The following is a 14444-nucleotide window of genomic DNA, read 5'->3' as shown; positions in this document are numbered from 1 at the left end:
GACAGAATGGGCAACACAGTGTAAAGAGTTGGGGCAGTTATGGGCTCAGGGAAGTGACTTCAGATATGGATGGAAGACAAATTGTCCAGAGTCCATGTCGGTCTTTCTCAAACTTGACAGCTTTAAGATGTGTGAACATCAACTCCCAGAATTTCCCAGCCAGCCATTCCTGACCAGAGAATTCTGGGAGTTGAAGTCTTCACACCTCTTAAAGTTGCTACCCAGAAAACAGGCCTCTGCGCACCAAAACATTCCACCGAGTATAGTATACGTTAGCAAGGGTGCTTATATAAGACTTATATACTGCTTCACGGTGCTTTACAGCCCCCTCTAAGCGGTTTACAAACTCAGCCTATGGCCCCCAACGATCTGCTGCTGCCTTTATTTTTATCTTTATTTTTTTATTTTTTTGCGCAAAAATTTTAAAAGGGAAGGAGGAGAAATTGCAAGGCCTGCCTCTCAGGCAGCGAAAGCAGGTTTAAAGAGGGAATTGCTCCGGGTTTCTTGGTTCTCACGCATTCGATGTCATGATGTGCCTGATCCAAGGAAGGAAGTCGGCTATGCGGGAATAAACGCCTGGAGGGATTCGGTTGCCATAGGAAACGATGCCTTCCACCACTCCTTTGCAAACCATAGGACCTCCGGAATCTCCCTGAGGAAAAAAGGAAAGTAAAGCCAAAAAAAAAAAAAAAAAAACCTGGAACAGGAGGCTTAGACTGGATTTCTGCAAAAGTGGTTCTCCTCAGGTACCAGGTGTTGGAAACCTCTCCCCTCACTGGCCTCGAGAATGAAATATTTTGGGGAATATTAAAAAGAGGCAGAATATTATATTTCCCCAAAGGAGAAATGGAGAAACATGTTTTTTTTTAATTTTATTTTATCTAAAAAAATTATTTCATTGTCTAAAGCAGGCTTGTCCAACCCGCGGCCCATGGGCCGCATGCGGCCCAGGTCGCCTCGTAATGCGGCCCAGTGCCCACCCCAACCTTCGTGCCAGAGCCAGTGAGGAGGAGGAGGAGAGGCAGGCGTGAGGCGGGGCGAGGCGAGGGCCATGCCAAGCAGCAACAGAAAAGGCGGGCGCCGTCAGAGCGCCACCTTCTGCTGTTGCCGCCGCCGCCGCTTCTGCCCCCGCCGCCACTGCTGCTTCTGCCTTCCAGTCCTGCTGCATCCAGCCGGGCCATTTGCAGGAGGAGAGGTAGGCACGAGGCGGGCGAGCTTTCTTCCTCCCCTCCCGCAAAATTTGGCCGGAAAATAAACCGTGATAAACCGTGATAAAAAAAACGTGATAAAAAAAATAATGTTTAATAAATAATTAATAATAAATAATAAAAGCATCTCACTAACTTCATTTCCAAATAAATTTAATATGTTAACTATGTTTTCTATGGTTTTTTGGGATGATCAGGTATCGTTACTGTTATTTTATTTTATGTGCGGCCCAAACCAAATTTTCATCTTCTAATGTGGCCCAGGGAAGGTGAAAAGTTGGACACCCCTGGTCTAAAGTCACAATGATAAATATGTTTGATCGCTACATTCAGTATCTCATTCGAAGAGCGAGCCATGCTTGTAGGGAGTAGAAACTGAACGTGCGTTTGATTAACCACAGTTGTAAACTGGAAAACCACAGTTGTAAACTGATGGCAATGACTGTGTTTTCTATTAGGAGAAAAGTCAAGGAGGGAGAAACAGGCTACCTACCTGACACGCTGGATTCATAGGGGTATTAAAACGCATTCTCTAGAGCCGTGTTTCTCAACCGTGGCAACCCCAAGAGGTGTGGACTTCAACTCCCAGAACTCCCCAGGGTTTGGCTGGGGAATTCTGGGAGTTGAAGTCCACAGATTCCAAAGTTGCCAAGGTTGAGAAACACGTTCTTAAAGGCAGAAAGCAGACCCAGTCTTTCTTAATAGCCTCCCGCGGATGCCTGAAGAGTTTAGAGATGGACATTTTGAGCCCGTTAAGAAAAACTGGGCCAGCCTATTAACAAATAAAACACCTTCAGTTCCAGCTGAGGAGATTAAGAAGGACAGGAGGTGACCTTTAGGACATAATAGGATTAATCCACCACCATTAGAATAGCAATTTCCTTCCCCTCCTCCTCTCCCCTTCCTCTTTCTCCTCTTCCTCTCTTTCTCTCCCCTCCCCTCCTCTCCTCCTCCTCCTCCTCCTCCTCCTCCTCCTCCTCCTCCTCAGGCTCATTACATTGCACAACCCCCTGCAACATCTCAGAACCCTATAAAAAAATCCACGTATTCCTCAAACCAATTTATCAGCTGTCCCAGAACAACATGCTGTTGTTGGTTCCGCTCATCAACAAACCTCCTTTCCTTGCAGCCAGTCAGCCTCCATTTAATTTCCAGCTTCAATCTCCCAGTTTAGAACTGGACCAGATTTTTCTTCTAACACAGGGATTGGGACTCCCATCATCCCCTGCCAGTCCTTTAGGACATGAGATGGAAGTAGGTAGTTCATCCCCTTTTGGAAGGCAGCAGGCCAAGGACACCGGAGGATGATAGCGCTAAGCATGATCCCCAGGAATCTGATAGGGCTGGATGTTTACATTTATACCTTACTCCATAACATGAGGACTAGCACCTTTCTGAGATTTTAAGGGATCAGGGCCTAGCTAAACGTGGAATGTTTACTCGGTGTGCAAATAGCTTCGGTTTTATTCCTCAGCTTCTTCAATCAGTCTCACTTTTAAGTAAAGGTAGTCCTTGTCTTACGTCCACAACTGAGCCCCAAATTTCTGTTGCTAAGTGAAACATTTGTTAAATGAGTTTTGCCCCATTGAAGACCTTCTAAGGTGGGACTAGAACTCTCCATCTCCTAGTGATTGGCCCAAAGTCAGTCAATCAGCTTTCAAACTTAAACTGGCACTGGAACCACCTCTTGATGATCGGTCTAAAATCACCCAGCCAGCTTTCATGCTTAAGGCGGGACTAGAACTCTCCATCTCCTAGTGATTGGCCCATGGTCACCCAGCCAGCTTTTATGCTTAAGGCGGGACTAGAACTCTCCATCTCCTAGTGATCGGCCCAAGGTCACCCAGCCAGCTTTCATGCTTAAGGCGGGACTAGAACTCTCCATCTCCTAGTGATCGGCCCAAGGTCACCCAGCCAGCTTTCATACTTAAGGCGAGACTAGAACTCTCCATCTCCTAGTGATCGGCCCAAGGTCACCCAGCCAGCTTTCATGCTTAAGGCGGGACTAGAACTCTCCATCTCCTAGTGATCGGCCCAAGGTCACCCAGCCAGCTTTCATGCTTAAGGCGGGACTAGAACTCTCCATCTCCTAGTGATCGCCCAAGGTCACCCAGCCAGCTTTCATACTTAAGGCGGGACTAGAACTCTCCATCTCCTAGTGATCGGCCCAAGGTCATCCAGCCAGCTTTCATGCTTAAGGCGGGACTAGAACTCTCCATCTCCTAGTGATAGGCCCATGGTCACCCAGCCAGCTTTTATGCTTAAGGCGGGACTAGAACTCTCCATCTCCTAGTGATCGGCCCAAGGTCACCCAGCCAGCTTTCATGCTTAAGGCGGGACTAGAACTCTCCATCTCCTAGTGATCGGCCCAAGGTCACCCAGCCAGCTTTCATGCTTAAGGCGGGACTAGAACTCTCCATCTCCTAGTGATCGGCCCAAGGTCACCCAGCCAGCTTTCATACTTAAGGCGGGACTAGAACTCTCCATCTCCTAGTGATCGGCCCAAAGTCACCCAGTCAGCTTTCATGCTTTCATGCTAGAACTCTCCGTCTCCTAGTTCCTAGGCCACCACCTAACCATTAAATCAAACTACCTCTCCAACTCACATCTTCCCAAACTAGAGAGCTCCCCCACCGCTTAAAATGAACTCACCCACCCAACCTTTGCTTCCTAACCTGACTTGTATCCCGGAGCTGATTGAAGCTCCCAGCACAGATCATGGCCTCGTCAAGCTCTGGATAGAATTTCATGCATTTTCGGCGATTGTAGATGGTGATGTTGGTTTCGTAGAGTTTATAGGACCTGACCAGTCTGTCAATCATGCCCCATCCCGAAGTGATGCATAGGGTTCCATCCGGAACTTCTTTATCCGACCGAGGCAACGGTACGACCTGGACATATCTGTTGAGGATGGCGGGGTGAGACAGCTGATTCACAAAAGGAAGGAAGAAAAGAGAGAAAAAGAAAATAAAATGAGCTCCGTCGCAAGCAATGGCTGTTGGGAGGAGATGGTGGTGGAAGTACTCATATCAAAGGACCTAAGCGCCGGAGCTCACTGCAACAGCATTGCCAAAAAGGCATTAAGACTTGTAAATCTAACCCAGAGGTCTTCAACTTTAAGACTTGTGGACTTCAACTCCCAGAATTCCTCAGCCAGCAAAGCTCCCCTTTGTGGACTTCAACTCCCAGAATTCCTCAGCCAGCAAAGCTCCCTTTTATGGACTTCAACTCCCAGAATTCCTCAGCCAGCAAAGTTCCCCTTTGTGGACTTCAACTCCCAGAATTCCTCAGCCAGCAAAGCTCCCTTTTATGGACTTCAACTCCCAGAATTCCTCAGCCAGCAAAGCTCCCTTTGTGGACTTCAACTCCCAGAATTCCTCAGCCAGCAAAGCTCCCTTTATGGACTTCAACTCCCAGAATTCCTCAGCCAGCAAAGCTCCCTTTTATGGACTTCAACTCCCAGAATTCCTCAGCCAGCAAAGCTCCCTTTTATGGACTTCAACTCCCAGAATTCCTCAGCCAGCAAAGCTCCCTTTTATGGACTTCAACTCCCAGAATTCCTCAGCCAGCAAAGCTCCCCTTTGTGGACTTCAACTCCCAGAATTCCTCAGCCAGCAAAGCTCCCTTTTATGGACTTCAACTCCCAGAATTCCTCAGCCAGCAAAGCTCCCTTTGTGGACTTCAGCTCCCAGAATTCCTCAGCCAGCAAAGCTCCCTTTTATGGACTTCAACTCCCAGAATTCCTCAGCCAGCAAAGCTCCCTTTTATGGACTTCAACTCCCAGAATTCCTCAGCCAGCAAAGCTCCCTTTTATGGACTTCAACTCCCAGAATTCCTCAGCCAGCAAAGCTCCCTTTTATGGACTTCAACTCCCAGAATTCCTCAGCCAGCAAAGCTCCCCTTTGTGGACTTCAACTCCCAGAATTCCTCAGCCAGCAAAGCTCCCTTTATGGACTTCAACTCCCAGAATTCCTCAGCCAGCAAAGCTCCCCTTTGTGGACTTCAGCTCCCAGAATTCCTCAGCCAGCAAAGCTCCCTTTATGGACTTCAACTCCCAGAATTCCTCAGCCAGCAAAGCTCCCTTTGTGGACTTCAGCTCCCAGAATTCCTCAGCCAGCAAAGCTCCCTTTTATGGACTTCAACTCCCAGAATTCCTCAGCCAGCAAAGCTCCCCTTTGTGGACTTCAGCTCCCAGAATTCCTCAGCCAGCAAAGCTCCCCTTTGTGGACTTCAGCTCCCAGAATTCCTCAGCCAACAAAGCTCCCCTTTGTGGACTTCAGCTCCCAGAATTCCTCAGCCAACAAAGCTCCCTTTGTGGACTTCAGCTCCCAGAATTCCTCAACCAGCAAAGCTCCCTTTGTGGACTTCAGCTCCCAGAATTCCTCAGCCAACAAAGCTCCCCTTTGTGGACTTCAGCTCCCAGAATTCCTCAGCCAACAAAGCTCCCTTTGTGGACTTCAGCTCCCAGAATTCCTCAGCCAGCAAAGCTCCCCTTTGTGGACTTCAGCTCCCAGAATTCCTCAGCCAACAAAGCTCCCCTTTGTGGACTTCAACTCCCAGAATTCCTCAGCCAGCAAAGCTCCCCTTTGTGGACTTCAACTCCCAGAATTCCTCAGCCAGCAAAGCTCCCTTTTATGGACTTCAACTCCCAGAATTCCTCAGCCAGCAAAGCTCCCTTTTATGGACTTCAACTCCCAGAATTCCTCAGCCAACAAAGCTCCCTTTTATGGACTTCAACTCCCAGAATTCCTCAGCCAACAAAGCTCCCCTTTGTGGACTTCAACTCCCAGAATTCCTCAGCCAACAAAGCTCCCCTTTGTGGACTTCAACTCCCAGAATTCCTCAGCCAGCAATGCTCCCCTTTGTGGACTTCAACTCCCAGAATTCCTCAGCCAACAAAGCTCCCCTTTGTGGACTTCAACTCCCAGAATTCCTCAGCCAGCAATGCTCCCCTTTGTGGACTTCAACTCCCAGAATTCCTCAGCCAACAAAGCTCCCTTTGTGGACTTCAACTCCCAGAATTCCTCAGCCAGCAATGCTCCCTTTGTGGACTTCAACTCCCAGAATTCCTCAGCCAACAAAGCTCCCTTTGTGGACTTCAACTCCCAGAATTCCTCAGCCAGCAAAGCTCCCTTTTATGTACTTCAACTCCCAGAATTCCTCAGCCAGCAAAGCTCCCTTTTATGGACTTCAACTCCCAGAATTCCTCAGCCAGCAAAGCTCCCTTTTATGGACTTCAACTCCCAGAATTCCTCAGCCAGCAAAGCTCCCTTTTATGGACTTCAACTCCCAGAATTCCTCAGCCAGCAAAGCTCCCTTTATGGACTTCAACTCCCAGAATTCCTCAGCCAGCAAAGCTCCCTTTGTGGACTTCAACTCCCAGAATTCCTCAGCCAACAAAGCTCCCCCTTGTGGACTTCAGCTCCCATAATTCCTCAGCCAGCAAAGCTCCCCTTTGTGGACTTCAGCTCCCAGAATTCCTCAGCCAGCAAAGCTCCCCTTTGTGGACTTCAACTCCCAGAATTCCTCAGCCAACAAAGCTCCCCCTTGTGGACTTCAATTCCCAGGATTCCTCAGCCAGCAAAGCTCCCCTTTGTGGATTTCTAGTCCCTGTGGAGGGGGCAAGAATCTCCCACAGTCCCCTTGTCGCCTTTAAGAGGCAGCTTGTGATGTGTTGTGATCTCAGGGAGGAGAGAGAGGGAACCTTTAAAGCTTTTTCTCTCTGGTCAATTTGGGGTGGGTGCAGTCAGCCGCTGGGATAAATTACCTTTAACAAAAGGATATCATGAGTCATTGAAATGTCATTGTAGTTGGGGTGCATGTGGTACGATTCGACGCCAAGCACTTGCTGGGTTTCTTCAACGGCGTGAAGATCATGTGCTCCCAAAACCACAGTAAACCGGCTGAGGAGAAAGGCATCCAGTGGGGATAAAAAGCCCTGCCATTTCCGCTCTCTCCTTCCTGCTCTTTCCTCCCTCTCTCCCTCTCCTTCCTTCCTTTTCTCCTTGCTTTCCCTCTTCTAGCTGCCTTTTCCTCCTCTTCTGTCTTCTCGCTTTCCATATGTTTTACTTTCTCCCCTTCCCTCCCCCCCTTCCCCTCCCCTTCTCTCCTTTCCCTTCCCTTCCTATTTTCTTCCCTTTCTCTTTTCCCTTCCTCTTCTTTCCCTTCTCTTCCCTTCCCTTCTTTATCTATTTATTTCCTTTCCTTTCCCTTTCCTTTCCTTTCCTTTTACACCTCCCTCCTTTCCCCCTCTCTTTCATCCATCCATCCACCTCCACCACTTCCTCCTCCTCCTCTTCTATCTATCATTTACTTTTCTTTCTCTTTCCCTCTTCCCTTCCCTCTCTCCCCCTCTCTCTCTCTCTTTCAACCATCCTCCTCCTTCTATCTATCATTTATCTCATCTTTCTTTCTTTTTCCCTCTTCCCTCCCCTCATTCCCTTCTTTCTCTCTCTCTCTTTCAACTCTCCTCCTCCTCCTCCTCTTCTTCTTCTTCTTCTTCTTCTTCTTCTTCTTCTTCTTCTTCTTCTTCTTCTTCTTCTTCTTCTTCTTCTTCTTCTTCTTCTTCTTCTTCTTCTCCCTCCTCCTCCTCCTCCTCCTCCTTCTTCCTATCTGTCTATCTATCTATCTATCTATCATTTATCTCATCTTTCTTTTTCTTTCTCCCCTCCCTCAAATGCCTGAGATGGAAGGACCCCAAAAGGTCATCTAGCCCAGCTCCCTACTTAGAGCACCACAAACTCCATGATTCCTCCTGTCTCTTTGCAACTTCTGCCGTGCCACCGTTTTTCCTGCTTCGGCTCTGTGGAAAACCCGCCCCGCATCCCACTTCCTTCCACCGCCAATCTGGGCCCCGTTCATCCCTCCCCTCTCTCCTTCCGCGCTGGTAAGGCTAGACCAGAGGAGGGGCTTCTCTTACTCCATGCAGTGAGCAGCTGTCATCACCCATTGCGGAGCCACCAGAAATCCTCCACATATGAAATCATCTTCAGACTTCAAGGCTACCATGTATGGTCTGGAATGGGGTACAGCTTCTTGACCCCCAATAATCCAGCTCTTCAGTGGACCTGCGTGAGAATTGGAGGAAGGGGTTACAGGCAGAGTTGGCCTTCAAAAATTTTAGCAAAGGGTTCTCTGCCCAGTTGCTGGGTGAACGTGGACATGGTGGGCGTGGCCTAGCTGGCCTCCTGCACCACAGTGGGGAGGGCTGTTTTTGCCCTTCCCGGGCTCTGGAGGCTTTCCTCAGGCCTCCGGGAGGGCAAAAATGGCCTCCCCCGGGCTCCAGAGGCTCTCTGGGAGCCGGAAATGAGCCCATTTCCGCCCTCCCAAACTTCTGGGAGGCCTGTTTTTCACCTTCCCCAGAGTCTGGAGGCTTTCCTTAGGCCTCCAGGAGGGCAAAAATGGCCTCCCCCAGGCTCCGGAGGCTCTCCGGAAGCCAGAAACAAGCCCATTTTCAGCCTTCCTGAACTTCCGGGAGGCCCGTTTTTCACCCTCCCCGAGCCTCCGCTCAGGCCCTGCACTTACCTGCATCCAAAATGGGCCACATGGGAACACCTGGGAGGAGCGAGGAGGGGTGGGGTTGGCCAGCCAGGAGTGGGATTTGGGGTTTTTTCCAAACTGCACAGAATCTTAGCTAGGGGCTCTCCCGAACCCCTACGAACCCCCAGCAGCCCACCCGTGGTTACAGACAATCCTCGACTTACAGCAGTTCGCTTAGTGACAGTTCCAAGTTACCACGGCACTGAAAAAAAGTTGAACTTATTACCGTTCTTCACCCTTACAGCCGTTGCAGCCTCCCCATGGTCACGTGATCAACACTCAGATGCTTGGCAACTGACTCACACATACGACGGTTGCAGAGTCCCCTGGGGGGGGTGTCACGTGATCCCCTTTTGTACCCTTCTGACCAGCAAAGTCAATGGGGAAGCCAGATTCACTTAACAACCGGGTTAGTAAAATTAATAAATGGAAACGATTCACTTAAGAGCTGTGGCAAGAGACTATCTGTATTAAAGTCCCAACAAAATAGCAGAAACTACATGGCTAGTCTAGGGAAGAGAAGGACCAGGGGAGACAGGATAGCAGCCTTCCAGTATTTGAGGGGCTGCCACAGAGAGGAGGAAGGGGTCAAGCTATTCTCCAAGGCACCCGAAGGCCAGACAAGGAATAATGGATGGAAACTGATCGAGGAGAGATTCAACCTGGAAATAAGGAGAAACTTTCTGATAGTGAGAACAATCCACCCATGGAGCAGAAGTTGCCTTTGGAAGTTGTGGGAGCTTCATCACTTGAGACTTTCAAGAAGAGATTGGACTGCCATCTGTCAGAAATGGTGTAGGGTCTCCTGCTTGGGAAGAGGGTTGGACTAGATGGCCTCCAAGGTCCCTTCGAACTCTGATTATCTGTTATTTTTATTTGTCTTGCGGTATAGGTTTTGTATAGTTTTATCCTTTTTAATATTGTAAGCCACCCGAAATTGCTCTGTAGTTAGATGGACAGCCAATAAATTTAATAAATAAATGTAGAAAACTGATTGAGGGTTTGTGTGGTAGAATCCCTCTAGCATTCAGAATAAGATTGAAAAACAGGCTTGCCAGATGCTACATCTTTTCTATCCTGCTCTACGGAGTGGAGAGTTGGTCTCTGACAGAAAGTCATTTAAAATGTGGATTTACAGGCCGCTGTTACGTATACATTGGGTTGACAAAATCAGAAATGAAGAGATGTTAAGCCGCCTGGGAAAGCTAAGGGAAATCATCAAAACCATTAAAAAGAGAAAGTTATATTTCGGACATGGGGTGCGACACCTCGAAAAATACGACATATTTCACTTAATCCTCCAGGGAAAGATTGAAGGCAATCGAGGTCCAGGCAGAAGACGAACAACATGGCTTCCAAATCTAAGGGACTGGTTTGGACAAAACTCAACAGCACTTTTTCGTGCTGCTGTTGATAAAAATAGGATCGCCAGCAAGGCTTGCCAAAACGTATAAAAACTTACCTGCAAAATGCTGGAAGTTCAAGAACTTACCGGGTATATTCTATCACATGTGTTGGATGTGTAAACTATGCAAGAAAATACTGGAGATTGATACAGACGTGGGTGAAACAATTTAAACTAGCATTATTTCTCTTGGGAATAATGACAGAAAGTTATAGGAAAGGTATAGCATATTTAATAATACATGTATTGACAGTGGCAAGAATGATATACACACAATATTGGAAGAATGAGACCATATCACCAGAAAGAGAGATAATAAGGATAACAGATAACAGACAATCAGAGTTGGAAGGGACCTTGTAGGTCACCTAGTCCAACCGGGAGACCCTAAACTAGGGGTAGGGAAACTTGGCTCTTTTATCACTTATGGACTACAACTCCCAGAATTCCTGAGGGAGCCATCAAAGGTTCCCCATCCCGGGCCTACTGGTTTTTCAGTTGTGAGGGAAATCAATTTTTGTCTTGAATGAGACTGTTTAATATACAAATGTAGGACATTATATGGGACTGTTTAATATACAAAGGTACGACATATTCTTTATATGTCCTACATTTGTATATTAAACAGTCTCATTCAAGACAAAAATTGATTTCCCCCACAACTGAAAAACCAGTAGGCCCGGGATGGGGAACCTTTGATGGCTCCCTCAGGAATTCTGGGAGTTGAAGTCCATAAGTGATAAAAGAGCCAAGTTTCGCTACCCCTGCCCTAGACCATTTCTGGCAAATGGCAGAAATGAAAGGAAAACAACGGCTTGTACAAAATTGGATAGGCTAATCTCTGAACTGAAAAACAAGGGGGGAATCTGATTATTACGAAACATGGGATAAGTTTTATCAGTGGTTGCAAAAAAAGAAGGGAAGGTCGGAACAGAAGCAACCAGGATGAATAGAATTAAAAAGTAAATATTGTACCAATATTATGAATGTTAATGGTCTAGTAATATTTTTACATGTATGGCAGATGTAAGGCCAAAATGGTTGTACTGTGTTGTATGCTTATAGTTGTAAACACTCTCTCTCTCTCTCTCTCTCTCTATATATATATATGTGTGTGTGTGTGTGTGTGTGTGTGTGTGTGTGCGTGCACGCATACACACACACACACACACATATATATATATATTTGAAAAAAATAGGATAGCCAACATGATCGCCAATGTCCGATGATGGATAGGGCATAAGAAGAAGAAGATTCAGAATAACAGAATAACTGAGTTGGACGGGATCTTGGAGGTCTTCTAGTCCACCCCCCTGCTCAAGCAGGAGACCCTGTACCGTTACAGCCAAATGGTTGTCCAGTCTCTATTTTTGAAAGCCTCCGGTGTTGGAGCACCCACAATTTCTGGAGGCAAGTCGTTCCACTGGTTTATTGTTCTATTCCAGAGGTCTCCAAACTTGGCAACTTTTAAGACTGGTGGCCTTCAACTCCCAGAATTGGCTGGGAGAATTGGCTGGCTGCAGAATTCTGGGAGTTGAAGTCCCCGTGCCTTAGAGTTGTCAAGTTTGGGGACCCCTGTTCTCTTCTAATTAATTGCCAATTTGTTCTCCGTTTCTTGGGGTTTTTGCTTACCTGGATGGGCCAGAGGGAAGATCAACAGGAATAGAAGAAGCCGCAGGACATTTTCCATCTTGGGGCTCACTTCATGGGAAAATGGTACCCAAGTGATTGGATTGGGAGATCTCGTCGCCTTTATATTCATTCGTGCACTTCAGGAGCTGTAGAAGCCAGTCTCTCATTGGCCACAAAGCCTCCATGGCGCCCTCATGCCCTCCCGAAGAAGATGCTCGCATAAACTGCAATCAGATAAAGAAGTTTTTATCTCTGTGCGGTTGGCTAGAATCGAAGTCATGCGCCAAATTTGGTAGCTCACAATCCCTGGCCTGCAGGGGTGGCTCTGCACCCCAATTTTGGAGTCTCTAGCTCTACGAGACCATAACATATCCTACGCCAAAATTTTCAGGCAAGACGGCCCATTTGTTTTTATTGCACAACATTTTTCCACGTGGGAAGCAGGATTAAGGATTGGGATGGGAAGGAGCCATGCAATTTTCAGAAAATCCCACGACCTTCCAAATATTGTCAAAACATGTGGCCAAATTGGTATATTTTGCCCAGAAAGTCAGGAACACTTGCAGACTGCTGGATTATTTTAGTTGAGTTGAGTTTAGTTTAGTTTATTATTTTACTTTACTTTATTTTGTTACTTTAATGTACTTATTTTACTATTTCATTTTGTATTACTTTTTAAATTTTATTTTGTTTTATTTATTTGCATTTTGGCAGAGGGTTTGAGGGTGACAAGGAGTGAAAAAAGAAGCATTTTAATCAAGGGTGGGCTACTGAGGGTTTGCACCAGTTGGACTTTGAAGGGTAGGAAGGGTATTGATGCTTTCAGACTTTGCAATTGGGGAAGACTGCGGGTAGTCAAGATAACAACCAATGCACCGATGAACAAATGAACCCAGAGTTCTCACTCAAGGTGACACAAATGACCAGGCTCAAATTATTGTATTTTAGACACATGAGGCAAAAGGAAGAGTTCCTTTGAGAAATCTATCATGCTGGAAAAAGTAGAAGGGAAGAGAAGAAGAGGAGAACCAGGAGCAAAGCAGATGGACTCAGTTACAGTGGTGTTGGGGACACTGTTGGAAGAGCGAAAGGACCAAGTAGGAGATAGTTATGGAGAAAATCTATCTATGTGGTTGATTTGATGGCATATCATCCATCCATCTTTCCATCCATCCATCCATCCATCCATCCATCCTTCCTTCCTCTCTCCCTCCCTTCCTTCCTTTCCTTATTTCCTACCATTTTTCCACCCACTTACTTTTCCAGTCTTTCATCCTTCCATGCATCCTCCCTTCTTTCTTTCTCTTTCCTTATTTCCTACCATCTTTCCACTCACTCACCCATCCATCCATCTTTCCATTCTTTCATCCTTCCATCCATCCTTTTTTCTTCAATCCATCAATCCATTAGCCATTCTTCCATTCTTTTATTCTTCCTCTTTCTTTCTTTCTTTCTTTCTTTCTTTCTTTCTTTCTTTCTTTCTTTCTTTCTTTCTTTCTTTCTTTTTTTTCTTTTCTTCCTTCCTTCCTTCCTTCCTTCCTTCCTTCCTTCCTTCCTTCCTTCCTTCCTTCCTCCCTCCCTCCCTCCCTCCCTTCCCTCCTTCCTTCCTTCCTTCCTTCCATCCATTCATCGTCATGGATGTTCTTCCCAGTGGTGGGATTAAACATTTTTACTACCAGTTCTGTGGGCATGGCTTGATGGTTGTGGCTTGGTGGGTGTGGCAGGGGAAGGTTACTGCAAATCCCCATTCCCTTCCCACCCCACTAACCTGCTTTCCAGCTCCGTTCTCCTGTTCAGGACAACCATAGAAGATCCAGCTGATCAGCTGGGATTTGGGAGGCAGAGAATAGATGGGGATGGGGCCAGTCAGAGGTGGGATTTGCCGGTTCTCCAAACTATTCAAAATTTCTGCTACCGGTTATCCAGAACTGGTCAGAACCAGCTGAATACCACCTCCGGTTCTTCCCCTACTGTTTTTTTCAAGATACTTCATATACAGGTGAAACTCGAAAAATTAGAATATCATGCAAAAGTTCATTTATTTCAGTAATGCAACTTAAAAGGTGAACCTAAGATATGAGATAGACTCATTACATGCAAAGCAAGATAGTTCAAGCTGTGATGTGTCATAATTGAGATGATTAGGGCTTACAGCTCATGAAAACCCCAAATCCACAATCTCAGAAAATTAGAATATTGTGAAAAGGTTCAATATTCTAGGCTCAAAGTGTCCCACTCTAATCAGCTAAATAAGCCATAACACCTGCAAAGGGTTCCTGAGCCTTAAAATGGTCTCTCAGTCTGGTTCAGTAGGAATCACAATCATGGGAAAGACTGCTGACCTGACAGTTGTGCCGAAAACCATCATTGACACCCTCCACAAGGAGGGAAAGCCTCAAAAGGTAATTGCAAAAGAAGTTGGATGTTCCCAAAGTGCTGTATCAGAGCACATTAATAGAAAGTTATGTGGAAGGGAAAAGTGTGGAAAAAAAGGTGCACAAGCAGCAGGGATGACCGCAGCCTGGAGAGGATTGTCAGGAAAAGGCCATTCAAAAGTGTTGGGGACCTTCACAAGGAGTGGACTGAGGCTGAAGTCAGTGCATCAAGAGCCACCACACAGAGACTAGATCCTGGACATGGGCTTCAAATGTCGTATTCC

General features: G+C 46.7%; 1 protein-coding gene across 1 annotated transcript; it reads right to left on the bottom strand.

The window, feature by feature from the left end:
* Positions 1–292: 292 nt before the first annotated feature.
* Positions 293–11930, bottom strand: LOC148128379 (mast cell protease 1A-like). Its single transcript, XM_087922652.1, has 5 exons — positions 11786–11930; positions 8128–8275; positions 6976–7111; positions 3884–4135; positions 293–652 (listed from the first exon to the last, which is right to left on the bottom strand). The coding sequence occupies exons 1-5, from the start codon at positions 11913–11915 to the stop codon at positions 512–514; spliced, it is 807 nt and encodes a 268-aa protein (XP_087778778.1). The 5' UTR covers positions 11916–11930; the 3' UTR covers positions 293–511.
* Positions 11931–14444: the final 2514 nt, after the last annotated feature.

Source organism: Pseudonaja textilis, chromosome 1 (assembly GCF_049901715.1).
Source record: "Pseudonaja textilis isolate UNSWEBS1 chromosome 1, rPseTex1.2, whole genome shotgun sequence".
NCBI classification, from domain to species: domain Eukaryota; kingdom Metazoa; phylum Chordata; class Lepidosauria; order Squamata; family Elapidae; genus Pseudonaja; species Pseudonaja textilis.
This window is presented reverse-complemented; position numbering and strand designations above follow the sequence as displayed.